General features: G+C 57.5%; 3 protein-coding genes across 22 annotated transcripts in view; 2 read left to right on the forward strand and 1 right to left on the reverse strand.

Moving 5' to 3' along the window:
• SUN1 (Sad1 and UNC84 domain containing 1) overlaps positions 1-1,992 on the forward strand; it is a 51,952-nt gene extending 49,960 nt beyond the window's left edge. For all 14 annotated transcript variants that reach the window (XM_030760586.2, XM_022563461.3, XM_022563464.3 and 11 more), the window contains one exon: positions 173-1,992. In XM_030760586.2, the coding sequence (XP_030616446.1) occupies positions 173-286 (114 nt within the window). In that variant the 3' untranslated portion in view covers positions 287-1,992. The remainder of the gene's footprint in view (positions 1-172) is intronic.
• Positions 1,993-2,602: 610 nt separating this feature from the next.
• GET4 (guided entry of tail-anchored proteins factor 4) lies at positions 2,603-23,652 on the forward strand. 4 transcript variants are annotated; one of them, XM_089895486.1, is made up of 9 exons: positions 2,603-2,837; positions 7,413-7,491; positions 7,748-7,829; positions 8,237-8,386; positions 10,608-10,746; positions 12,038-12,178; positions 12,377-12,452; positions 12,565-12,637; positions 16,962-17,544. In XM_089895486.1, exons 1-9 carry the CDS (start codon positions 2,686-2,688, stop codon positions 17,144-17,146), a joined length of 1,077 nt encoding a protein of 358 aa, XP_089751612.1. In that variant the 5' UTR covers positions 2,603-2,685; the 3' UTR covers positions 17,147-17,544. The 4 variants fall into 4 exon arrangements, with proteins under 4 accessions (XP_089751612.1, XP_089751613.1, XP_022419187.1 ...); XM_089895487.1 differs by lacking the exon at positions 16,962-17,544 and adding an exon at positions 22,515-23,652 and having other exon boundaries at positions 2,604-2,837; XM_022563479.3 differs by lacking the exon at positions 16,962-17,544 and adding an exon at positions 17,556-18,368 and having other exon boundaries at positions 2,610-2,837.
• Positions 18,273-25,565, reverse strand: part of ADAP1 (ArfGAP with dual PH domains 1) — a 66,170-nt gene continuing 58,877 nt past the window's right edge. For 2 of the 4 annotated variants that reach the window (XM_089895485.1, XM_089895482.1), the window contains exons 7-11: positions 21,846-21,929; positions 21,566-21,628; positions 21,050-21,121; positions 20,655-20,883; positions 18,273-20,572 (exon numbers count right to left, since the gene is read on the reverse strand). In XM_089895485.1, the coding sequence (XP_089751611.1) occupies positions 20,544-20,572; positions 20,655-20,883; positions 21,050-21,121; positions 21,566-21,628; positions 21,846-21,929 (477 nt within the window). In that variant the 3' untranslated portion in view covers positions 18,273-20,543. The remainder of the gene's footprint in view (positions 20,573-20,654; positions 20,884-21,049; positions 21,122-21,565; positions 21,629-21,845; positions 21,930-25,565) is intronic. The other 2 variants (XM_089895483.1, XM_089895484.1) reach the window with 2 other exon arrangements.

Genomic DNA, 25,565 nt, shown 5'->3' on the forward strand with positions numbered 1-25,565 from the left:
TCACCTGAACTTTGTGTCCTGTGATAGATGATATAGTTCACGTTAAAAGCTTAATCTCCAACTTGGCTGTTTAATCTCAAATCTCTTACCTGGGGAAGTGATTGGGCTTGGTGGTAGTAATATGAAATAAATGTGTTTTGTTTTTGTTTTTTTTTCCCCTCCTCAATTGCAGAAAAGACCAGAAAGAGCTTTCCAAATAGTGGAACTTCGGATTTTTTCTAACTGGGGCCATCCCGAATACACGTGTCTTTACCGGTTCAGAGTTCACGGAGAGCCTATCAAGTAAAGAGACTACTCACTGTTCTTGTACATTTTGTATATACTGGGACAGCCTGGAACACTGGAATCCTTCACGGACACGGGCATAGAGAGAGCAGTATAACGTCACCCCTGAAATAAACGCACTGACTGCCAGCAGGACGTGGGTGTGGAAGCGATAAATGCCGACACCCAGCTTGCTGTTCTGTCCACAGGAAACACTGCATGTTGACTGCTTGGGCTCAGAGACCCGCTAGCTACAGGTGGTCTCTGTGGAGATTCATCTGAATGTATAGTTCACAAAGATACTTACTTTTGGCCTCTGGGGGATTTGTTTTTGAACATAAAACTCTTTGTATTTGCTTGACATCAGTAACAAAGCAAAGGAAGTTAAAAGGTTTGGAGTGTTCTTGAAGCCTTGACAGCGGCCTTCACTGGCCCTTTTAAAAAGGACCTTTTGGGGCAGATATGTGTTCAACCCAGCACACGTTTCTTTCAGGGAAGAACAGTGTCACCAAAGTTCAGAGTTCTGAACTCCCTTTCTTTAGGGTGAGATTCTCCTCTGTTCGGCACCAGTAGTTCTTTCAAGTCACCAGGTGGGGAAGTAATGAAAACGGGTTCTCCTGCCTAGTTTGCTCCCACTTCTGAGAAAGATTTTCCGTCAGGGCTTGGCGTGTGAACATCCGTTCAGGAACCCTGGAGAGTTTCCCTTTGCAGGTTGAAGTGGGTCTGCTTCGAAAGGGGATGGTCTGGATCTACGCAAACATGTAAATAGAGTTCTCAGGTCTCCACTGGGCTCATCCCATCAGATTTTCCCTGCAGTTTTACTTCACACTATGAATAGGAACCAAGAAATCCAATCTTTTGGATATGTTCAGGTTTTGTTTTGAATTTTTCTGGAAAAGCAAACACTAACATGCTCTAAGTCTTTTCAGAGGTTTATGCTTCTATTCCACTGATGGTTATTAAAGGAGATTGTCCGGTGTGGCAAATTCATAAAACCAGGACATTTGGTGATTAGGTTTTCTTACAGCAGCACTTTGTACTGGCTCTGGTTGGGATTTGCCTTTTATTACAGCTGTTGGCCATTCTCTCTCAATTCCTGTGAGACTTGCTTTGGTTATAATTAGTATTTAATATTTAGACTATTTTACTGAGCAGACTTTATAAATGAGATATCTGCAAGGCACTTAAGGTGTTACAGATGTTTTACCTTAAAAATTATTTAAGTTTTATTGGGTTAAGACAGTCTTTTGGTGTACCATAAATGTTGTATTTTCAGAAAAAGATAAAATGATGGTGCTGACTGGTTTTCTGAAGAGTTTTATGTATATTGCACAACAGTCCTCAGATATACAAAAACTACATAAACTAGCATTTTTTTCACTCTTGTTAGAATTGAAACTAATGCCTATGCAGTTAAGTTGGGTAAAACGTATACAGATGTTTCATATATTACAGGATACATATATAGATCAAAATTTCCTATATAAAACTAAATTTGGGAGATGGGGTGGAAATATTTTGAATATTAATTTATTTTTAAAGATGAGAGATAGGACTTTGTGCAATGTATTTTTGTAAATGCTTTTCAAAATATTTGTCATTGGTAGAGCTTCTTTTCGCTGCCACCAAATTGGTAAGATGCTATCGAAACGTTTAAATAAAGAGCTTTAATTTTTAAAAAAATGCATGTGATATTTCAGATGAACAATAAACAGTGTGTTTCTTTTCTGTACCTGCTTGGTCTCTGCCCCGGGCGGGGAGGGGAACACAGCGCGTGGAGCGGCCCCTCCCAGGACCACTCTGGGCCGGGAGCGCGTCCGGCCCGCGTTGTCGGGCCGCCGGACTCGGAGCCGCGTGCGTCCCCGCCGTGCGCGCCCCGCTCGCGGGCGTGTCTCCGCGCTTCCACACGAACCACTTACGAGAGAAGAGCGGCGTGTTTGGGTCTCGGACGTCGGGGCGAGCGCTGATCCGGAGCGCCCGAGTGGGAAAGCTGACCCGGGACCCCGAGCCGCCGGCATACCCAGAAAGTATTCATTGGAAAGTCTAAATACCTCAACGGCCTCAGTTACAGCAAGGACCACCCTCCCTGCGCCTGAGCTGCATTTTCCCAGCCGTCTGCCCGCCATCGTAGTGCCAGCTCCGCCCCGCGGGGTCACGTGCCGCCCTCAGCCGCGCCCCCGCGGTCGTCGTCTGCAGGCCGCGCCGTCACTCCGGAGCCCCGCCCTTTGATCGTGTGCCCGCCCTCCCCGTGCTGCGCGGGCACGCCCCTCGGTCACGTGGCCGCCCGCGTACCGCCCGCGTACCGCCCGCGGCTCCTTGTGAGCCACCGTAGAAGGCTTCGGGCGGCCGCCGGGACGGAAGCCGCGAGGCGCCGCCGACCGCGCCTGCGACAGCGTCAGCCCTGCGCGGAGCGCCGGCCCGATGGCGGCGGCGGCGATGGCCGAGCAGGAGAGCGCCCGGAACGGCGCCCGCAACCGCGGCGGCGTCCAGCGCGTGGAGGGCAAGCTGCGGGCCAGCGTCGAGAAGGGCGACTATTATGAGGCGCACCAGATGTACCGGACCCTCTTCTTCAGGTAGCCACTGCGCCGCGGCCGCCGCCTTCCAGGGCTTTCCGCCCGGCCGCCGAGTCCGGTGCCCCGCCCTCGGCCGCTTCCCATTGGCCGCGCCGCGCCGCCCCGCGCCCCCATTGGCCCGTGCCGCTGCCCGTCGCCTGGGCGGTGGGAGCAGGGGCCGTGCGGCGTCCGGGGGAGAGCTGCGGCCGGGGAGCGAGACCCCGGACCCCGACCCAGAACCGTGACCGAGACCCCAGACTCCGCCCAGACTCTGGACTCAGACGCAGACTGAGATCCCAGACCCAGCCCGGACTCTGGAAGCCGACGCAGACCGAGACCCCAGACCCGGCCCAGATTCTGGACTCCGGCCCAAACCCCTGGCCGAGCCCCAGACCCAACGCAGACCCCTGGTCAAGACCCCAGACCCGGCCCAGACTCCGGATCCCGCCCCAGACCCCTGATCCGCCCCTGACTCCGGACCCAGACCCAAAGCCCTGGCCGAGACCCCAGACTCCGGACCCAGACCCGAACCCCAGACGCAGACTCCGGACCCCAGTCCCCGGCCCAGACCACCCTTCCCCTCCCCCGCCCCGAGCGCCTTTGGGTTTGAAGCCCCAGCTCCGAGTTCCACGGTTTTCCTGCCTCTGGGAGTCCCGTCGCGAGGCTGTAAACGTCTTTCTCCTCTTGTGTAGCCCTTGCTCACCCGAGTGTCTTGTTACTAAACCAGCTGTTCCCATAAAGCCGGTATTTTTGTTGTACCTGCGCTGCCTGGCCACGTGCGGCAGTTGAGCTTCTGAAATGTGAGTCCCTAACGGCCTGGGCGGTGAGGGTAAAAACACGGCCTTCAAAGACTTAGCGCAGAGAAAATGTCAGGTATTAGGAACCTTCAACTCTTGATCGCACGTTGAAGTGATGCTTGAATATATTGGATTAAATAAATGTCTTTTTAGTGTGGCCTTAGGAATTTAGGTTTTCTTAAACCTAGCTGAGTTTTCTTTTGGACTGCAGTGTGTCACACCGTTTTTGCTGTCATGCAGCTACTGCTGTAGTTTTTTAGTTCTTACAGGTGTAAGGCATTCCTGTATATTACACACGTTCTGTTAGCCTTCAGGTTTCTTGCCAGAAAACATTTGAGACACTCGTTAGCATTTAAAGATAGTTTTAGAGGATTTCGTCTGTTCTGTGGAATGCCTTTTCGTCCTAAACTGCTGCAGAACAGCAAATACTTTGCTATGATATCTAAAGGCATTCATGCCTGCCTTACACCATTTAGGCCTAGATTTAAATTTTTTCTTTAAATAGCAAGTTGAATCAATATTTTGGGAACTCTGGCAGTACTTTCTGCTTTGGTTGTAGTTGGGTTTAGACGTAACGCTTCGTGTCCCAGACCGAGTTTGAGCTCTGTCGCCAGAGGACCCGGTAGGGGTGAGTTGATTGTTCTTCACGGGATGAGCCAAAGATGTAAGTAGGCTCTAAGGTCTGTAACGTCGAGCTTTCGGCCTGGCAGCTTAGCCAGTCAGATCTGTGTGATGGGGAGCTTTCGTAGCGCTCAAGATTTGTCGTGGTGCTTGCTTTTCTTGGGGACTTTTATATAAAGTATTTGCCCCGGTGACTAGTCAGCAAAACTGGATCTTCCCGAAGATAAACACGGTGTTCCTTGTTTTGAGCCAGTTCTGCAGTTGCTGCTGTACCAGGAACGTGATTGTTGATTAGCTTTGAAGAGGCCAGTCTCTGTGCGCAGAGTGTGCTTTGTGGTGACGTGGGGACAGATGCAGGCTGTCCACCAGCCCGGCCTTGACCTGGGTTCGCATTCTCTCTCTGCTCTGTGACCTGTGATCCAGGACTTGTTGAATCTCTTCTCTGAGCCTTGGCTTCCTCTTTGATCTTTTAGGGGTTCTTACACCTCTTCAGAACTCCTGAGAAGTAAGTGGTCTCCTGTGGGCCTCTTTGGGGGATGCGGTGAACTCAGGCACCGTAGCAGTTGTGGCCGTCCGGGGGCCCAGCTGAATAGGCCTGGAGTCGTCCCTGTCTCTGCTGGGTACAGTCCACGTTCAGACCTGCGCTTGCAGCCCTGGTTTAGAGCTCTGCACGGGGGCCCTGAGAAGTCAGCTTTGCTCTTTTGATGTTTTTCTATAAATAAGTGCTTTTAAGTGTTTATATAAAATGTAAAACTTGATGGGTTTGGACATATGTACACACCCAAGAAATTATCACCAATCAAGGTACTGAAAATACCCATCATCCCCAAAAGCTTTCTCATCTGCCTTTACAGTGAATTCTTCACCACTTGCCCCCAGGTGCCCGCTGATTTCTCTGTCTTGGTAGATGGGTTTGCGTTTTCTGGAGTTTTATGTATGTAGGATTGTAGAGTACGTCCTCTTTTTATGTGGCTTTCTGAATTCCCTCAGCACGATCATTTCAAGATTCGCCTTTATGTGTATCGTTAGTTAATTTCTATTGTTGAGTGCTGTTCCATTGTATGGGTGGACTACAGTTTGCCCATTCACCTGCTGGATAAGTTCACCAATCTGTGGTATTTTAATTCACTTACACTGTGTCCCCCAGCAGTTTGAGGAGGGGAGGAGGAACTGGGCAGCCCGGGAGGTTGGACTTATGGGGGGTGGGGTGCCGCCGCCCGGGGCAGGAGCCAATGGTTCTGAGAGAGGCTGAGCTCCGTCTCCTCGAAGGTGCGGGTGCCCAGGGCACTCCCTTGTCTCTTCAGCCTTCTCTCTGCAGGGACGGGAGAGGGTCCATTTTCTAGGCCTGATGGGTTGTTGGTACTTTGGCGACTGCTCTGTAGGGTGGCCTGTGGCCTGGAGGGGCCTCTGCACCCGCCAGGATTTAACTGTGAAAGGGGCCTCGCTGCCCAGGGGCCTTCCTGAGATGAGTGTTGATTGTGGGTGTTTTGTGTCTTAAATCAAATGAAGAAATTTTTTGAAAGAGGAACTTCAAACCTGTGTACTCAACCACCTGGGGGTAGGATGGAGCGCCCGGGAGAGGGCGTGGGGTAGACACTGCGTCTGCGTCGTTAGTGTTAACGCTTGTGTCTGTGCTCTGCTTTAAAAAAAAAAAAAAGTGCAAAATGAACGATTGCACAGACGCAGCGCGGGGGGGTGGGGGGCTGCGGTGGGGGAGGGGCGGTGGTGCTCTGAGCCCCCAGGCCTCGGTGGCACCCCGTCCCCTCCGGCTCGGGCACCGGGGAGCCACATCCGCCCTTGCCAGGGCTCTGCGGTGCCCAGAGAGCACGTCCGGCTTTCAGGGTGCCTGTCACTGCTGCAGGGTTTCCAGCTCCAGGCCCCCTCCTGCAGGGCAGGGCTGCCCAGGGCTGTGCGGCTTTGGTCACTGGGGAAGCCGCCCCAGGAATCCAGCCTGTCTGCCTCTCAGGGCTCTGCTCCCTCCCCGACTTTCTAGGCATTCATCTCTTGCTCTGCCTGGGGAGGAGAGTCTGGAGCCCTGTCGTGTCCCCAGAGCTGAGCGGGGCTGCGTGACTGTCCCCTAGGAGGCGTGCCCGCCGTCCGGACGTCTGTGCCGGTGGCGGCGTGAGGGCTTATTTTTCCAGAAGCCCCCATTCCGTGCCCACGCCCCCAGGTGCCCCGTCTGCCCCTCGAGGTGCGCGGGATTCTCCTCCTGGTCCAGCCCGGGTGCTGACTGGGACGAGGCTGCTGCTCCCGAGCCTGGTGCACAAAAGTCCTTTTCTGTGGTTGGTCCTGGCCTGAGCCTCGGGCCGTGAGCCAGAGGGCAGCGGGGCTCCCCTGGCTCCGTCTCCGTCTCCAGCGCGTGCCTGCAGGCCTCGTCTCTGACTCCGCTTGTCTGGGCCGGGACGCAGGTCTGACCGGCTGGGCGGGTTTCCTTCCTGATTGTCCCTGAGAGGAACGTGCAGCCGAGGGCTCGGTGTCCTGCACTCAGCTCGGGCCTGGCCCTGCCCCCCTGAACGTCTGTCTCACTTGTGGACGGAGCATCCTTTCTGTCCCGTGTGTGCCAGGTTGCCTGTCAGGCTCTCATCTGTCTGCAGTTCGGGAAGCCGGCTTTTCCCAGCTTCCATCCCTGGTGAGAAACGTCCCAGGTGGAAAGTGGTCGGGGTGGAGGGGGCAGAAGAGGGGGCGGCCCGGCAGGCCCTCGGCCCCAACATGTGGCCCTCGCCTGGTTCTCGCTGCCCCTCACCACAGCCAGGCCTGTGCATGAAGCTGGAAGTGGCCCCCGGCCCCTCGCTGGTCCCTCTGCTGAGACCCCTGCCCAGCTGCAGGGAGGCTCTGCTTCTGGCCCGTTTGGGCGGAGAGAGTGCCTGGCACACTGTGATCAGACGGCGCTGCTGCTGCCGCGGGGCGCCTCGTGGGCGGGAGGGCTGGGCCGTGGGCGCCCAGCGCCGAGCCTGGACAGACAGGGGTCGGGGGCAGCTCCGGGAGGTGCCCTCGGGACCTGAAGCCCAGCTCCGCTCCGTTCTCAGCGGAGGGGTATGTGGGGCGGGTGTTCGCTTCCTACTCGGATGCCGAATCTTTGGTATCTCATCTCTGAAACCAGCCCTGTGAGTCTGGTGGCCGTGCTTCGGCGGCCTGTGAGATCCCGGCCCTGGCCGGCCCTGCTCTTCTCTCCGTGCAGGTACATGGCCCAGAGCAAGCATGCCGAGGCCCGCGAGCTCATGTGCTCAGGAGCTCTGCTGTTCTTCAGCCACGGCCAGGTGAGCCGTCTGCCCGGGGCCAGGGTTGGCAGGGGGGGCCAGGGAGAGGCCTGGTGGGCAGCCTGGGCTGAGCGCCCCTGTGTCCCAGCACCAGTGTGGGGCCTGAAGGCTAGTGGCCTTGGTGCTCAGAACCACCTCTTAGGTGCAGTCGGTCGCTGGTTTCTAACTGGAAACCAGAGCCACTGCCCAGCCTCACCGTCTTCTGAAAACGGGCCAGAGCCTCGCGCCCACTGACGTCCTTTTCTATGTTTTATAGCAAAACAGTGCAGCTGATTTGTCCATGCTGGTCCTGGAGTCGCTGGAGAAGGCGGAGGTCGAGGTGGTCGAGGAGCTGCTGGGTGAGATGGAGTGGACACGCGTGCCGTTGCCACATCACCACGCCATTCCCCTGCCCCCACCCGCCCAGACGCACCCAGCCTCCCTGGCGCGTGGTGGGTGCCACGTGGTCTGGAGCCCCTGCCCCGTTGGGCGAGCCCTTCTGCGAGCTGCCCGGCCGGAGAGGCGCGCGCGGATCCCCACTGGGGCGGCCCCCCTCCCTTCTGCTCCCCGACACAGGCTCAGCTGTGGGGAGGCGTCACAGTGAGGACGGTTGGGGTGGCCCCAGGACCCTCCCGGTGTGCCTGCCGCTTCTCCGCTTTCTTTCAATGTGAAACAGTTGTTTTTAATTAATTTCTGTGAGATGCATAACACAGCAGCAGCAGCCACGGCTTCCTCTGGGTCAGGCTTGTGTGGGTGTCGTTTGCAGAAAGTCTGGCCAAGCTGTTCAGCCTGATGGATCCCAACTCCCCGGAACGAGTGGCATTTGTGTCTCGAGCCCTGAAGTGGTCCAGTGGGGGGTCCGGGAAGCTGGGCCACCCCCGGCTCCACCAGCTGCTGGCCCGCACCTTGTGGAAAGGTAGGCCGTGGGTGGGCGGGGGCCCCTGCGGGCAGGTGGGCCAGGGAACAGGCGGCCCTTCTGATGCTCTCCGGGCCGCTGCTGGCGGGGTCCGTTCGGATCAATTGCAATCACCTGTGCTGCTGACGGGGGGGGGTTGGGGGTGGTGGCCCTCGGAGTCCCAAGCCGCTGCTGCTCCGCGTGTGAACACCTGCTGCGCTCGGGTGGGCGGGGCATTCCCTTTTATGGAGCTTTCGGTCCCCTGCCGGCCACCCGCTCCCCCGTGCTGGGGCCTCCTTCCAGGACGTCCTTCCTTCCCCTGGTCCTTCCCCCGCTGGCGTTCTGCCAGCACTCCTCTTGTCTTCTAAGTGAGCGTTTGCGGGGGCTGTTCAGTCCACGAGAGGGGGTCACGTCCCGGGCTCAAGCAGAGGAAGGGGAGCGGCCTGAGTCGCTCTTGGGCGGGTGTGAGGGGGTTGTGCCACCTGGGGCCTCACGTGGAGGCCGTGTGTGCAGCTCATCCATGTGGTGGTCGAGGGGTCTGGGCCCCACCGGCCAGGTCGGCTCTGTGCCTCGTCCTCATGGGCCGTCACCTGGGCGGGGTCAGGCAGAGGGACGGCGACCTTGGGCAGGTGTCTTGGGATCGCGCGAGCGGGCCCGACCTCGTCTGTCTGAGGCTGTGGGAATTTGGAAGGTCTAGATGCTCTGTCGTCTAGACCTCTGGACGCTCGTGCTGGGGCTCTGTCGACGGTTCCGTTCAGCCAACGGCCGCCCTCCGCACTGCCTCGTCGGCCGAGCGGGCCACCTGCAGCATCAGTGCCTCGATTCACACCCGCCTCACTCAGCCTGTGTGCCAAGGTGCCAGGCAGAGCTGGAGGGGGCCCGTGTCTGTGGAACCCGTGTTACTGGGACCGGCGCCTGGCGTGAAGCAGGGAGTGTGGCACCTGCTCAGTGGCTGAAGAGCTGCTCAGAAGCCTCGCTGGGGTCGAGAGCTGTTAAGCTCTCGTATATTTAACATTAAATGTTTGAACCTCAAGACCCAGGCATCTTAAGGTGTCACATCAGGAACAGATGGCGAGTGAGGCCAGCGGGCCCCCGCGCCTGTGGGAGGCCGTGCTGAGGGGCATCTGCAGGGCCCCGGCGGTGGGCGGCCTCCAGGCAGGCGTGTGGTGTGGCCCAGGGCCCGCCATGCTGTGCAGGGCGCCGTGGGAGACCTGCCTGCTCTCGGTGTCCCTGCTCCGCTGGGGTCTCGCGCAGGCGCCTCTCCGGTGCTTGAGGGCGCCTAGTGACCTGCCGGATTTCTCTTCTCACGTGGAGGCTCTAAAACCAAAAAGTCGCTCTTGGGGTTGGAGGGAGAGGAGACCAACAAAACACAACCACACAGAGCACGCTCTTCTCTGAAGTCACCCTGCAGTGCTGGGAGCTGATGCTGGGGGGCAGTGGTGATCTGGGGGTGCCCAGGTGGAAGGACAGTGCTGGTGGAAGGTGGGAGAAGGCCCAGCCTGGGAGGTGTGCCCTCTGTCCGGAAGGAGAGGGAGCCAGTGTGGCGTGTGAGTGGGAACTGGGGGCCTGCCCTGGAGCTGGGTCTCTGCGTTAGCACCGCTGACCCCGGGCGTCCTTCCTGCGCTGCAGGGTGCCGAGTGGCATCCCTGGGCTCCACAGCTAGGTGCCAGAAGCACCCCCAGCTGTGACGGCTGACGCCGGCTCCAGACCTTTCCCTGCGTCTGGAGTAGGGGTCGAGTCACTCTGGGTGAGAGCCATCGGCGTGGAGGGTGGATCCAAGGGGGAGGAGGGGGTGTGTGTGTCCAGGTGAAACTGGGGAGGTTGGGAGTTTGGTCGCTTTTTAAGAAAACAGACCATTAGAACCCACTTAGAGCTCAGTAACCGGTTTAGAGTCAAAGGCTCAGAACAGCGGAGCATCAGCGGAAGCACCATCCCTGGAGGGCCGGCATCCAGCCCTGTCCTGGTCCTCGTCAAAACGGCAGACTCGGGGCCAAGAGGGCCGCTGGGCTCCGTTGTGCACACACCGCACTGGCGGGATGCGGGTTCTGCCCCAGGGCTTGAGGCCGCCTTCCTGTCCAGCTCCCAGCTGACCCCGATTCGAGTGGGGACAGTCTGGCCTCTGCTGGGGACACAGCCCAGGTGGAAGTCAGCGCGGCGATGACGTAGGACCGCCATCCTCCCTGCCTGCGGGGCGGGGGGGAGGAGGGGGCACTCACAGCTGCCTCCTTGCCTGCCTCCGCAGAACAGAACTACTGTGAGTCCCGGTACCACTTCCTGCACTCCAGCGACGGGGAGGGCTGTGCCAACATGCTGGTGGAGTACTCCACGGCCCGGGGCTTCCGCAGCGAGGTGGACATGTTCGTGGCCCAGGCTGTCCTCCAGTAGGTACCCGCTTGCTGTCCGGCCCTTGCATCCGTGGCCTCCTGGGGTCCAGGGCTGGCCTCTGGTTGAGCCTCGCGTGAGGACAGGCCTGAAGTCACTCGGTGTCCCACACGCAGCTCACGTCCCCCAGTGTGACCCCTGCTGCTGACCTCCGGGCACCCCAGACGTGCCCCTCAGCTCCCCTAGGCCGACTTGTAACGTTTCCATTGGCGGTAGAAGTACTTTCTGTGCTTTAAATCAGCGTTTTGTTGCTGTTGAGTTTCTCTTTTCCTCATCATCTATCACGTTTGGGGGCGGTGGTTAGTGTCGTGCAACTATTTTTTTTAGGACACGTACACTTACCAAATTTTCAGCCTCCTGGGATGTTACGTGCGCGTGCATCACAGCCTTTGTTCAAAGGCCGTTTGCCTTCCCAGGTGTTTTGTGCGTCCAGACACAGTGATGGGGGAGTTGCCCGCCCACTCCGCACCTCAGCTCTGTGTCTCTGCCCCTCTGTCCCCGTTGGGCCTCCTCCTCTTTTGTTTTCTCTCAACAATTTATTTTGAAAATACTGAAACACAGCAGAGTCGCTAGAGGCATGAGCATCCCGTTGGGCTCACACAGCCGAGAGCACACGTTGGGTGACCTGGGGCCTGACCTCCCTTCCCACTGGACCATGTGTTTGTCCCACCACGTGCCTGTCGATGAGATTACTCCCTCCCAGAAAAGCACTTGGATCTGGTGGCCGGGCCTTGGGATGGGGTGTGTCCCATGAGTTGGGGTGGACGGGGAGCTTCCGAGCTCTGACATATCACCACTTGTTGCTGAATCTGTGACTTTGAAAACGAAACCTGTTTAAAATCCAGAACTCGCTGGCCCTGGCTTTGGCATGTGGTGCCAGTGTTTCCTCTGGCGTGAGCCCTTTCTCGTCCATCCCTCTGTCGAGGGCGTGCACCACAGTAAAGTCTGGCCGTGGACACGCCCTCCACGGGGCGGAAACAGGAGCCGGGGCAGCCTCTGGGCCACTGTGCTCTCGCGGGCAGGGGCAGACAGGTGTGGGACAGGTTCAGGGAGCCCTGCTGTCTCCTGGATCTGTTGACCTTGAACACGTCACCTTCCCAAGTTAGTTGTCCCCGGCCGTAAACCTTGGGACTCCCTGGGGTGGCTGGTCCACGCGAGGGGCCTGGCTGGTGCCCTCGGTGTGTTGCACGGGGGCACGGGCCACATGGGGCCCTCTGGGCAGGCGCTTGTAGAAACCCGTTTCCTCCTCCTCCGGTCAGGTGTGCCCACTCACTGGGATGTTATTTCCAGGTTTCTCTGTTTAAAAAACAAAAGCAGCGCGTCAGTGGTGTTCACGACGTACACACGGAAACACCCGTCCATCGAGAGCGGCCCTCCCTTCGTGCAGCCCCTGCTCAACTTCCTCTGGTTTCTGCTGCTGGCCGTCGATGGGTGAGCGTGCCTGCGTGCGTGTAGAGGCGTGTGGGTGAGGCTTGCGCACGTGCTTGTGTGGAGGGGCGCACACGTGTGCGTGGAAGCACGCAGAGATGTGTGGGTGAGCGCGCGTGGGGGGGGTGGAGTCGTGCGGTTTCTGTCCACGTCCTTGGTCTCGTGTGGGCATCGGCTATGCTGTGCTCTGTCCTGTTCCAGGGGGAAGCTGACGGTGTTCACGGTGCTGTGTGAACAGTACCAGCCATCCCTCCGGCGGGACCCCATGTACAACGAGGTGAGGGGCGGGGGTCAGCCGCTGGAGGGGGAGGGGGAGAGACACTGTGCGCGGGGTCCGCGTGCAGCCTCGGGCTCAGCGCCCTCTGCAACCACGCCTGTGCCTCTTCCAGTACCTCGACAGGATAGGACAGCTCTTCTTCGGTGTGCCACCCAAGCAGACGTCTTCCTACGGAGGCTTGCTAGGTGAGGGGCTCGTGGGGCGGGGGGCTCATAGTCGGGGCTTGTGGGTGAGGCCCAGAGCGTGGTGTGCCGGCCGGGGGAGCAGGGCAGGCAGGGGCCTGGAGCGGGGCCTGGTGCCAGCAGGAGGGTTGCGGGCTCCTAGCTGTTTCCCTCTGCGTGTTCCCCAAGCAGAGCTCGTACGGCCCCCGATGAATAATTGTCCCCTGGGGTCCCTCTCCGTTGGCCACAGGATCGAAGCCAGATTTCTTTTTGTGGTACATACAATTCCCCACCTTAACGGTGCTTAAGTACGCAGGACCTTTGTGTGAACTACATGTGCGCTGCTGTGCAGCGGATCTCCGGACCTTTCCGTCTTCCCAAACTGAGACTCTGCCCCCATTACACACTGGCTCCCAGTGCCCACCCCCTACTTTCTGTCTCTGTGAACCTCCAGGGACCTCTCACATAAGTGGAATCACACAGTGTCCTCCTTTGCCGGCTTATGTCACTGTCAGGTTCAACCCTGTTGTAGCAGGTGCCAGGATTTCCTTCCTTTTTAAGGCTGATTCATGTTCCATCGTGTGGATAAGACTGCATCTTCAGTGGACACCTGGGTTCTTCCACCTTTGGCTGCTGTGAATGTGGGTGTACAAGTTACCTCCTTAAGGTCTTGCTTTCGGTGCTTCTGGGACAGCCAGAAGCAGAATTGCTGGGTCTGTTTAATGTTTTGAGGAAGCGCCACACTGGGATCCCGCAGCAGGGCACCGGGGTCCCGGTTCCTCCTCGTGCTTGCCAGCAGTTGCTGTTCTCTGGCCTTTTTGACAGTTGTCATCTTATTAATGGGTCTGAGGTGGTGTCTCTGTTTTGATTGTCCTGATTTGCACTTCCCTAGTGACTAAGCACGTTGCGTATCTTTCGCGTGCTTATTGGCCATTTGTGTGTATGCCTGTTCGTGTCATTTGCTTATTTTTGAATCATGTTGGTGGTTTTACAGGTTCTCTACACTGGGTATTAATTCCCTTCCAGATATATGATTTGCAAATATTTTCTCCCATTCTGCGGGTTGCCTTCTTTATTTTTTTTTAAAGACTTTATTTTTTTAAAGCAGTTACAGATTGACAGCAAAATTAAGAGGACGGTACAGAGATTTCGCATAAATACCCCTTCCCCACCACAGGCACGGCCTCCCCATTATCAGCATCCCCCAGCAGATGGTACATTTATTACGGGTGAACCTGCATTGACATGTCATTATCACCCAAAGTCCAACATATTGATACATAAATTAGGGTTCATTTTTGGTGTTTACCTTCTGTGGGTTTGGACAAATGTGTGATGACATGTATCCGCCATTACAGTATTGTGCAGAGTCGTCGTGGTGCTCTAAAAAATTCTCTGTTTTCCACCTGTTCATCCGTCCTTCCCTTGTTGCCTTTTTACTCCCTGGAGTGTCTTTTGATGCACAAAATATTTTACTTTTCATGAAGTCTCATTTGTCTATTTTCCTTTTGTTGCTTCTGCCTTTGGTGTCATTTCCAAATCCAGTGTCACAAAGCTTTTGCCCTGTGGTTTCTTCTAAGAGTTTTATTATTTTAGGTCTTCCATTTAGGTCCTTGATCCAATTTGAGATGCTTTTTTTATGTGGTGTTTTACTTATATAAGGGTCCAGCTTCATTCTTTGGCATGTGGATTTCCAGTTTTCCCAGCACCAGTTGTTGAATAGACTGTCCTTTCCCCATCAAGTGGGCACAGAACCCTTGTCAAAAATCATTTGACCATATATGCGAGGGTTCATTTCTGGGTTCTGTATTCCATTGGTCGATATCTGTCTCTGTGCCAGGACCACACTCTTTTGATGACTACTGCTTTGTAGTAAATTTTGAAATGAGAAAGTGTGAGACTTCCAGCTTTGTTCTTTGTCAAGATTGTTTTGGCTATTTGAGTTCCCTGAGATTCCATATGAATTTTAGGATGGGTTTTTCTATTTCTGCAAAAAAATGTTTTGGGGATTTGAGATTTCATTAAATCTGTAGATTGCTCTGGGTAGTATGACATTTTAACAATATGAAGTCTTTTAGTCTAGGAACATGGGATGTTTGCGTTTATTCAGTCTAGGAACACGGGATGTTCGCGTTTATTCAGTCTAGGAACACGGGATGTTCGCGTTTATTCAGTCTAGGAACACGGGATGTTCGCGTTTATTCAGTCTAGGAACACGGGATGTTCGCGTTTATTCAGTCTAGGAACACGGGATGTTCGCGTTTATTCAGTCTAGGAACACGGGATGTTCGCGTTTATTCAGTCTAGGAACACGGGATGTTCGCGTTTATTCAGTCTAGGAACACGGGATGTTCGCGTTTATTCAGTCTAGGAACACGGGATGTTCGCGTTTATTCAGTCTAGGAACACGGGATGTTCGCGTTTATTCAGTCTAGGAACACGGGATGTTCGCGTTTATTCAGTCTAGGAACACGGGATGTTTGCGTTTATTCAGTCTAGGAACATGGGATGTTTGCGTTTATTTACGTCTTTAATTTCTTTCAGGAATTTTTTATAGTTTTGATTGTACAATTTTTCACCTCTTTGGTTAAGCTAATTACTAAGTATTTTATTCTTTTTGATGCTATTGTAAATGGAATTGTTTCTGTAAATAAGTTATTTTGTAGACTCTTCAGAAATGTTCACAACAAGTAAAGTCATATCACTTGCAAGCAGATCATTTCACTACTCTTTTTCAACTTGAAATTCTTTTCTTTTTCTTGCCTAATTGCTCTGGCTAGAACTTCAGGTTCAGTTGACCCTTGAACAGCGTGGAGGTTAGGGGTGCCGACCCCCTGCACGGTTGAAAATTGGCATATTAACTCAGTTGGCCCATCGTATCTGTGGATTCAACCAACTGCGGACCAGGTAGTGCTTCAGTATGTATATAGAAAACAATGCACAATAAGTGGGCCCGTACAGTGCAAACCCGTGTTGTTCAGGGGTCACCTGTACCATGTTGAACACAAGTGGTGGGAGCAGCACTCTCGCCTTGTTCCTGATCTCAGAGGAAGAGCTTTGAATCTGTCGCCACTGAGCGTGATGTCTGCTGTGGGTTGTTCATGTAAGCCTTTTATTACATCATAACGTGAGATGGTTTCCTTATGTTCTTTCTGGGTGAGTGTTTTCATGAAAGAGTGTGGAATTTGTCACATGCTTTTTGTGCATCATTTGAGGTGATCACTGGTTTTTTCCTTCAGTCTATTGTGGTGCATCATGTTGACTGATTTTCACATTTTGAGCCGTCTTTGCATTCCAGGAACAGATCCCACTTGGTCATGGCGTCTAATTCTTTCACTGTGCTGCTGAATTCGGTTTGCTAGTATTGTGTTGAGGATTTTTGCATCAGTGTTCATAAGGGATATTGGTCTGTAGTTTTCTTTTCTCATAGTGTCTTTTCTGGGTTTGGTAGTGGAAGGATGGGTGGTACCAATTCAGTAGCTTCCCCAGTGAAGCCGCGAGGTTCACGGCTTTTCTTGTTGGGAGAGATTACACAGTCTCCTTACTCATTAGAGTCTCTTCAGAGTATGTATTTCTTTGTGCTTCAGTCTTGGTAGGTGCTGGTGGCCAGATCGCTGACCCTACCTCTCAAGGCCAGGCCACCTCCCCGTGTCCTGCCCGTTCTTCTGATGCAGCCTTGGGGCTCCTAATCGGACTCCTGCCCTCCAGCAGGGTGGGGACCAGTGTAGTCCTGCACTTAAAAGTGGGTTTTGCCATCCTTAATGTTTTATTTTTGAATAGGTAAAGCTTGTCTCACAGAGTCCAGATGTGCAGGCTCGTACCCAGCCCTGCCACTGTCCCATGGTGACTTGCAGGCCAGGCAGTGCTAGGTTTCCTTAGCTTCCTTCCAGGGGGAACTTTGCAGGCACGCAGACGGCCTGCAGTGGCAGGACCGCCAGGCTGGCCCCTCGACGCCTGGTCTCGCTGCTCCGAGTTGCTGCTCCTGGGGGGAGGGTGGAATGAGCGTTTGTCGTTTTCGTGGCCATCGTCAAACTGTGCTCCGTGGAAAGGTCTTCCTGTCTCCCAGATTATTTGAAAAGCTGTTTCCCCTTAAATACAAGTTGGACTTTTTACCTGTAAACTGGGTCTGTCTGGAGTTTTAGTGGAAGGTGTGGGGGGCCACTTCCCTTCTCCAGGCTCTCATGTCACAGCCACTCGTCTCGGTGGCTGTGTCCTGTCCTGCCCACACCTTGGGCTTCTGCAGCGTCTGTCCGTCCACAGTCGTGGTGACATTTTAGCATGTTCAGTCTCGGGCTGCTGTGACTGTCAGCTACTGCGTTCCCGTCTGACTCCCTGCGTTTTCCCACAGAACTTCCAACCGCGTTGGCGCCAGGTGTGGTGACTGGGCCGAGTTCACTGCAGCTCGAGGAGGCTTTTACCCTGAGGGCACTGCTTGCCCTTTGTTTGTTGTTCCCCTTTGCGAGTTGGTTTAGCGCACTTTTTAAACTTTGCTTTTCTATTGACATGATAGTTCTTTGGATAAAAATTAGGTAAAAAGGAAAAGTGTCCATCTTGACAAGGCCCACAGCAGTTAACGTTGTTATGTGTAGCCTTCGGAACTGTAACATCTGACTTACTTCTGTGTCACTTGAGAGTTAACATGTGAGCGAGTTACCTGCCGATCGGCCACCCGTGATCCTCCCAGGCCCGTCCTGGCGGCTGTGCAGCGTCCCCTCGACAGGCACCTGGGTCTTCTCCCCTCACGGCCCCAGCAGGATCCCTGCGTCTCCGGGCGCGGCAGACGCATTTCTGTGGAGAGACCCCCGGAGGGGGCTCCGGGGTTGGGCTGCTGTCGTCTTGCCAGGCCCCGGTCACGGCGCTGTGGGAGGAGGCGGCGTCCAGGGGGTCGGGCAGCGGGCGAGGTGCGGCCGCGGCCCTGACAGCGCCGTGCACCTCCTTCCAGGGAACCTTCTGAGCAGCCTCATGGGCTCCTCGGAGCAGGAGGGCGAGGACAGTCAGGATGACAGCAGCCCCATTGAGCTCGACTGACGCCCGCGGACCTGCACGGACTCGGCCTGGACTGCGGCGGGTGCGGCTCCCGATGCGGGTCCAGACCTGGGCCCCCCGGGCTCCGGCCGAGGCCGAGGGGCCGCACGTCGGGTGTTCTGGGGCTGCCGGGGCCGTGCTGGCCAGGCCGCCGTGTACCCTGAGATGACCCCAATAAAGCACAGGCCCTGCCGCGCCTCCTCTCCCGGCCCTTGTGTCTGGTTTGCTTGGGGAGGGCTTGGTCTTGCACAGGTGGGCCCTGTGGCACGCAGCGGGGGTGCCATGCCCTCAGGTGGGGCGGGGGTGGCCTGGCACGTGTCCTGGGGAGCGCCTGGGCGGCTGCTCCACGTTACACCCCAGGAGCTGCAGCCGAGCGCCCAGCCGTTTGGAAAGGCGTCTCGTCTGGGAGGCTGCAGGACCGTCCACCATCGTGGGGCAGTATTTATTGTCTCCAGGTGATTGATTCCTTTGACCTGATGTTTTAGGTTTTAACCAAATGATCGGCCCAGGAACGAGCAAATCTGTCCCTTCTCACTGATTGTGTCAGATGCCCCAGGATAGTTACAAAATGGGAAACACCTTTATTTTTTCACAATTATAAGAGTCGTAGATTAATACCCAGTGATCATGCATGGGAAGGAACGGAATACACAATTTTATTTACTGTAAAAATGGAATTTAAAGGAAGGTTGGTGTTCGTGTTGAGTTTAAATAAATCCTTTATACTGGGCTTGGCAGCACTGGTCCTTTCTGAGTGAGCTCCTGGGGCTGGTCGTGGGCTGGGCCACGGGGCTGGGGCTGTGAGCAGTGGCCAGGGAGTCCCCCGTGAGGGGCATGGGCACCGTGACCGGTGTTTTCCAGTTCTGTCTGGAGTGTGTCCTTGGTGGGTGGCAGCAAGTAGCCAGTGTTGAGAGTGTCGCGATTTTAGATGTAAATATACAGTGTTTTATTTCAATCTGCGGAAGCCCAATCTGTGGACAGGTGAGGCCTCACAGGCTCTGCAAGCAGCCTGTGGGGCTGGGGGCGCCCTGTGGTCTCAGCGCTGTGATTGGGACACGTCGTGCTGTTGTCGCAGGCGGCCGCCTGTGTCTGCGACTCCCCCACCTCTGTGCATGGGCTGCCCAAGCTTGCGCCAGCCTCGGGCCTGAGGAACAGGGCGGGGGCCCTGCCAGCAGGAGGGGCGGGCCTGGTGTGGACCATACGGGTCCTGCCTCATCTGAGAAATTCTTCCCACCGGTCGTGCAGCCGTTCAGGGTGTTTTTTGTTGTTTCTCTCTGGACTTTTCTGGGTCGAGCATGTGGGTGTGCACATGCTCAGACAAGTGCACAGACCTCACGCTGGTGCTGAGCGGGCGCCCGAGCTCCCAGGGCCCGAGGCTGAGTCCACGAGGGCACGTGGGTGGGTGGCCCTGCATGGTCACGAAGGTCTAGGGGAGCCCGGGCTTTCGCTTCTGACCCAGGGCGAGTCCTTCTGCCTCATCTGGAAGACAGTGGACCTGGGTTCTCAGGGAAAGGGTGACCCCGCAGCCTCGCCTGGGCTAGGAGGCACTGCCTGGGGCAGGAAGGGTTTAGGGGAGAAAGGGGCCATGGCCCTGGGTGACCCTGCAGCTGCTCTCACCCCCAGCCCAGCCGTCCTGGGGACCCCTGACCTGGCAGCCTTAGCTGGGCCCCCACTGCCAGGGGAGGGGGGGGCCTTGTGCTCCCCCTTTTACCCTGCAGTCCCTGCTCAGAATCCAGGTGCCCGATGGGTCTGAGCTGTGGGCGCTTGCTCAGATGAGAGGGGAGGTGATGATGGGGGCTCGGAGGAAGGGTGCCTTCCCTCATCCTCTGGGTGTCGCCCACAGCCGGGCCGAGGCCCTTGGGTGCCCCTCTCCTGGGGGTGTCCCTTCCCCGGCAGGTCCTCCTGGGGGCCCAGAGCCCCCACTTTATTCCAAGATGTGACATGGAGGGGGGACACCCTGGCTCAGGGCCCCTCTCCTGGTCCCAACAGCTGGACCAGGGCTCCCCTGGGAGCACGTCTCAGCCACACAGGATGCCGCCCAGATAACCCAGCAGGTGAGATTTCCTGGGGAGACGGGACCCCTATGCACGTCCTGCCCCCAAGTTCTCCACCACACGGGGTTCCTTCCCTCCCTCACCTCCTCCCCCAGGTATCTTCTCATAGATGTCCCCCATCCCCCCAGGGCACCCGGGGAGAGGCACGCTGGGGTCCGGGCAGCGGCACGGACGCGGGCCTCCATCCTCCAAGGGTTCGAAGACCGTGAGGGCAGGCGGAGGGCGGGTCATGTCAGCGCGGAGTCCGGAGCCAGTGTGGGAAGTGCCCCAGCTGGGGGCGGGGGTGGGTGCAGCCAGCCCTGTGGCCCAGGCCCAGGGGGCTCCAGCCGTTGGGGCCTCTGACCCCCGGGACCCCCGCGGACATGCGGGTCGGCTTGCTGAGGGAGCCAGGGCCCTGTCTGCCACTCCAGCCCCTGGGATCCCACAGCTGACAGCGGGTGTTCAATAAGTACTTGCTGGGGGAGGGTGGGGGGAGTGAGGGGACACGGCGGGGTGGGGGGCATGCAGGCGGGCCCTCTGTCCCCGCAGCCCAGCCTCCTGGTCAGGGGTGGGGTCCCGCGGAGGTGGGTGGCGGCAGCTGGGGGGGCCCCAGAGGAGGCGGTCTGGCGGGCGGGGAGGCGAGTGGGGGACCGTGGGCGTCACACCGGGGGCAGCGGCACGGCGGGGTCAGGCCGGGCCGGCTCCCAGTGGTGTCCCAGTGGCGTTCCAGAGAAACGGGTCCTAGCCGCTCGAGCTCAGGCCCCACCTGAGCACGTCGGGGGCTGCCGAGTCCCTCATTCCGCCAGCCACCGCCGCCTCGCCTGCCACGTCTGGCGAGTCCGGAGCCCTCAGGCCTCCAGGACCGTCTCGTGCTAGGGTTTGTGCTTGAAGTGGGCTTCCACTGGAAAAGGGACAGGGTGCCAACAGGTCAGGGCCGCTCGGGGCCATGGGACTGGGGCCCCAGGCCGCCCCGCCCACCTCACCTGCGTACTCCTGGGGCAGCATGGGCCTGTCCACCACCTTCCGGAAGGCCTCCATCCACGCCCGCTGCTCCGACTCCGTTTCGCAGGCTAGTAGGAACCGGCGCTCTGGCGTGACGATGGTGATGCCGTGCGGCCAGTGGTGGCCCTGGGTGGACGGCGGGAGCCCATCCAGCACTGTGTAGCCACTCTCCCTGCTGCCGATGAAGACCTCCCCACGGGCGAAGGCGTCCTGGGTGGGGGAACCGGGCTGAGCACTGCTCAGAGCCGCGTGCGGCCCCCGGGCCTGCCACCTCCAGCTCACCCAGCAAATGCTGGTCGGCGCCTCCCAGGCAGGCGGGTGACCCAGGAGGGTGCATCCACGCCGCGGGGGCCCTGGGGCCGCGGCCCATCCTTACCAGGGGGTCCTTGAAGTACATGAGCCTCCGGTCGTCCATGGTGAACCAGCGCTTGCGGAAGCCTTCCGTCTGCTGGGGGTCGAGGGAGCCACTGGTCGGCCCGAGGCAGGCCCTGCCCCTACTGCCTGTTCCCCCTCCCTCAGGGCAGGGCCGCCGGCACGTCCACTCCCCTTCCGCGCGTGCTCGTGGGGCCTCATCTGGGCTGTGGGACCACCTGGGTCCTGGGATCCGAGTCCCCCGTGTCTGCCCCCATCCCCCACGTGGCAGGGACCTGGGGGTGCACAGGGACATGGGGGGGGTGGGGCCCGGGCAGGAGGCAGGGCTCGGAGCTGGCTGGGGCTGGACCCAGAGCCCCAAGTCAGTGGAGCCCGTGCTCTCGCAAAGCACTGGGAATGGGGGGGGGGGGGCGCAAGTGTCACTGGCTGGCACTGCTGACACGCCCCTGCCCCCGCCCCCCACCCCGGGATATGACCTCAGAGTGAGGCCTGGGCATCTGGGGTTCCAGGTCAGACCCACCTTGGGCCCCGTCTTCTCCATGTAGCCTTCCTGAAGGTAGTTCCTGGACAGCTTCGGCACCAGCTAGGGCAGAACCACTTGGGCTGGGCCCTGGGAGCCCCTCCCCAGCTGCCCCCTCCCCTCCCGCCCTTCTCCCCCTCCCCCTCCCCCTCCCAGCAAAGCTAAAACACCGCGGACTAAAGCAGGTCTGCAGGGGCCTCCAGCAGTGGGGGTCTCGGGGTGGGGGAAGGGTCCGCGCGTCCCCCGAGCCGGGCCAAGGGAAGCAGCAGCGGCCACTCACGTCTGCGTCGCCGGCCCCCGGGAAGGCCACCTGCAGGTAGTGGAAGCGGGCGGCGCGGAGCGCGTTGAACCAGTCCACCATCTCCTGGGGGTCAGAGGCCGGGCGTGGGCTGCGGCCTCGAGGCTGCTGCGCACCCACCCCACCCCCAGCGCGGCCCGAAGCCCAGGCAGCAGGAGCGGGCCGCGCCATGGACAGCCGCCTCCGGACAGGCGGGGACAGCGGGTGCGGGGCTGCCGTCCAAGCTGCCCCCAAGCCCTGCTGCTGCTTCCGGCACGGGGCGGTCCCTTCTCCTCTCAGATCCTTCTGTCTTTATGACCTGCTATCTCTAGCCCAGAGGGAGGCGCTTTTATTTATAAACCCACCCGGAGCTGCCACCTCCCCGCCACCTCCCCGCCACCGCCACTGCGGGAAGGAGGGCAGAGCTGTTCCCGGAGGCCGGCCCTCACCTCACGGGGGAGCGCAGAGGACCGGCTCCCCAGGCCGAAGCGTCACAGCCCAGGTGCTGCCACACCGTCCCTCCCACCCCAGGCCCAGCGCCCTTCCTGGGCCCGGCCCAACCCCCCACCCTCCTGTTACCTCTCATTCCTCCTGGCTGCCATGCTCGCTGCCCCAGGGACCCCCGTCCACCCCTCGCCCCCGCCACAGGCTCCCCCATCTCTCCCCTCCCAGGCCCTTCCAGGCCGAGGTCTCCCGCAACCCTGGATGGACCGAACATCTGCTCTCCCTGCCGACACCTGGACAGACAGCGCTCCTCCCTGATCTCCAGGTCCCCTGGGTCCTGCAGTGTCACCCCGACGCCCACCTCTAGCCACACCTGAGGCCCCACTCACCTCCCTGCCCACCTCAGTGCTCTGTCCCTCCTGCCTCGGCGCACGGGACCCCCAGCCCAGCCCACACAATCCAGGCTGCGACATACCCTCTGGGCACTGCCAGGGAGCCCTGCTCGGGCCTGGTGCCCCCCAGCCCCATTCCAGCGCACCGAGTCCCTCTGGCCCCTCCCCTGCCCGGTCCCTAGCACTGCCCCCCCGCTCGGCTCAGGACCTCCCTTGACTCACGGAAACCAGAGGGATGCTCCGGAAATTCAAGTTGGGCTGCAACACCCTCCCCCCCACCGCATCTCCAGTATAGATGGACATCTGCAGGGTCAGGTCAGCCCCCTCAGCAGGACCACCTCATGCTGTCCCCCACCCCTTCCTCTTCTCCCTTCCCCCATCCTCAGCAGAGTCTCAGCCACGGGGCCTTTGCACGGCCGTTTCCTCTTCCTGGACCATGTCGTCACCCCTCAGGACATCACTTCTTCTCTCACTCTTCCCAGCACTCGGCACAGTTGGGGTTTTAGTCGCCCGTCTGATAGACTCTGTATCTCCTGCCAGACTGTGCTCTCACTCACCAAGGACAGAGCCACATCAAACAGGCTCTCAGCTGCATCTACGCACAGGGCCTGGTGCAGAGCAGGTGCCCACAACCCTCTGGGGACTCGGGCCAGGACAGCATCCCACTGCTCGTGCAGAAAGCGTCTGGGCTCCCGGCACCTACCCTCTGCCTTCCCTGGGCTCAGTCTCCCCACAAGGAAAGTGAAGGTAGAGGCTTCTGGGTAAAACTGAAGACTTGCTCACGTTCCTTGAGCCAGGTTCCCTCCCAAAACCTGTTAGTACTGCATAAGGGATTGTTTTATCAAGGCTTAACCCCACGAGATGGCGAGAACGGTCACAAGGTGCCAGGAGCTGGCAGACAGGTGGGGGTGTGACCCGCAGGGGAAAGCGGAGGCACAGCCCAGTCTGTACTGCAGGCCCCAAAGGGCTTGGGAATGCAGAGCTCTAGGTTCCCCTGGAAGTGAGGGGGGGTTCTCAGCAGGAGAACTGGCTAAGAGACGGCCCCTCCACCACCCTGGCAGAAGATGGACCTTTATACTTTGCAGGGGGTAGAAACAGAGGGTCTCAGGGCAGAGTTGTGCCAGGCACAGGGGGTGCGTGTGGGATGGGGAGGCACCATTCCAGAAAGAGTGAAGCTACATGACTGCACACCCAGCCTGAGGCCCCTCCTGTTCCCTCTCAGCTCCCTCAGTGCTGGGACTCAAAGGTATCTGCACCAGGCAGGAGGGGTTTCCTCCAGAGAATTTGAACAGCCCCAAAAATCTCTCACATGGAAGTCAGAGAACAGAGCACACAAACAGGAAATAGCCACTTAGAAGAAATAAACATTGTTCAAGGATAAGTAAGCTTCAAATTTAACATTAATAATCAGAGATAAAACACTACAATCAAGAAACAAGACCAATGTACTCTAGGGACACTGCAAAACCCAAGAGGAGCTCTGAAGACTGAAACATTGAGAGCAGAAAGAAAACTTTAAATAGGAAAGTCGCAAGACAAAGTTGAAATTTTCTAGAAATCAGGGAAAAAGTGGGACTAGAATGAGAGAACCAATCTAAGACAGCCAATATCTGAATAACAGTTCTAGAAAATGAGAACAGAGAAAATAGAGGAGGAAATTATTAAAGAAATAACTACCCACCTCATGGATGTAAATTACTAGGCAAGGAGGACTCACCAAGCTCCCAACACAGAGAAGGAAGACAGACCCAAGGCCAGGCTGTCATCGGAAAACTCTTAAGTGGAAGTTAGGATTTTCAGATGTGCAAGGTCTCTGGAAGCTTGCCTCCAAGGCACTCCTTCTCAGGAAGCTACCAAAGGGTTTGTTCCACCAGGAGAAGGGAGTAAACCAAGAAAGACTTAGGTTCCAGGAAATGGAATCAGCCCAGGACTGAGATGTGGCCACAGGAGAGATGATTCCAGAAGGGTGAAGTTGGTTGCTGCCCAGGACATATCCAGGGACTTGGATAGTCGGTGGCGAGGTGAGTCAGTAATGAGGACGTGGTTAACCAGGGGGGAAAGGCAGCTGTTAGCTGTAGGAGAAATGAAACGTGCAGGAAGTGAAAAGTCACGGCTAAAGCTTGAGAGCATTTTTGTGGTCATGGTAGCATACACTCTGAGTACACGTGGGGACAGAATAGCAATGTAAGGGTGACGGGTGAGGTGGGAGAGGCACGGGCCTGGGCGAGGTGAGGGGTGGGGACTGGAGAAAGTCAGCGCCTCATCCGCGTGCTGAGAAGTCATCAGGCGATGGGAACGTGGACAGGTCTGGCAGCAGCTCGAGCATGTTATGCACGCACCTGGATGTGGGTTCCCAAGGGATCAGCTAAAAGCTGAAAAGAGGATTCTGGGAACATGGGGTAGGAAGCACTGGGAATCTGTCTCCCCACCTGGAAAGCAACGGCACTGGCAGAATCTGACTGATGTAACCATTCTGTAATTTTGAAGTCTTGAAGTCTTAACAACTTCCAGGGGAAGACTTGGAGAGTACATTGTGGTTAATTTCAGTCAATTTCAGCTCTGAGAACAGATGCAGCTACCCATCCTTCCCCGCCCGCCCCCCCCAGGACAGGCCGCTGTGCAGGTGTCCTGGAGCAACTTACACAAGAGTTTGCAGGAGCTAGGGTGGGCAAAAAGGACTCTGTCCTCCACATATCAGGGATCTGTGCTCTGATCACAGGGAGACAAAGGAGGGGGGCATTGTTGCAGCCCCTACCCCTCCAGCTCAAGACCTCCCAAAGATTTAAAGGGTGAGCACCCAGTTTCTCCCCTTCACTTTTGGTTTTACCCCTTTGGGAGCCAGACATCAAAGACTAGGACGTTCAGAAACAGCAGCATATACAGGGGA

This window comes from Delphinapterus leucas, chromosome 15 (genome assembly GCF_059928025.1).
Source record: "Delphinapterus leucas isolate spDelLeu-1000000601 "Yukka" chromosome 15, BTC_Dleu_Yukka2, whole genome shotgun sequence".
Lineage (NCBI taxonomy): Eukaryota > Metazoa > Chordata > Mammalia > Artiodactyla > Monodontidae > Delphinapterus > Delphinapterus leucas.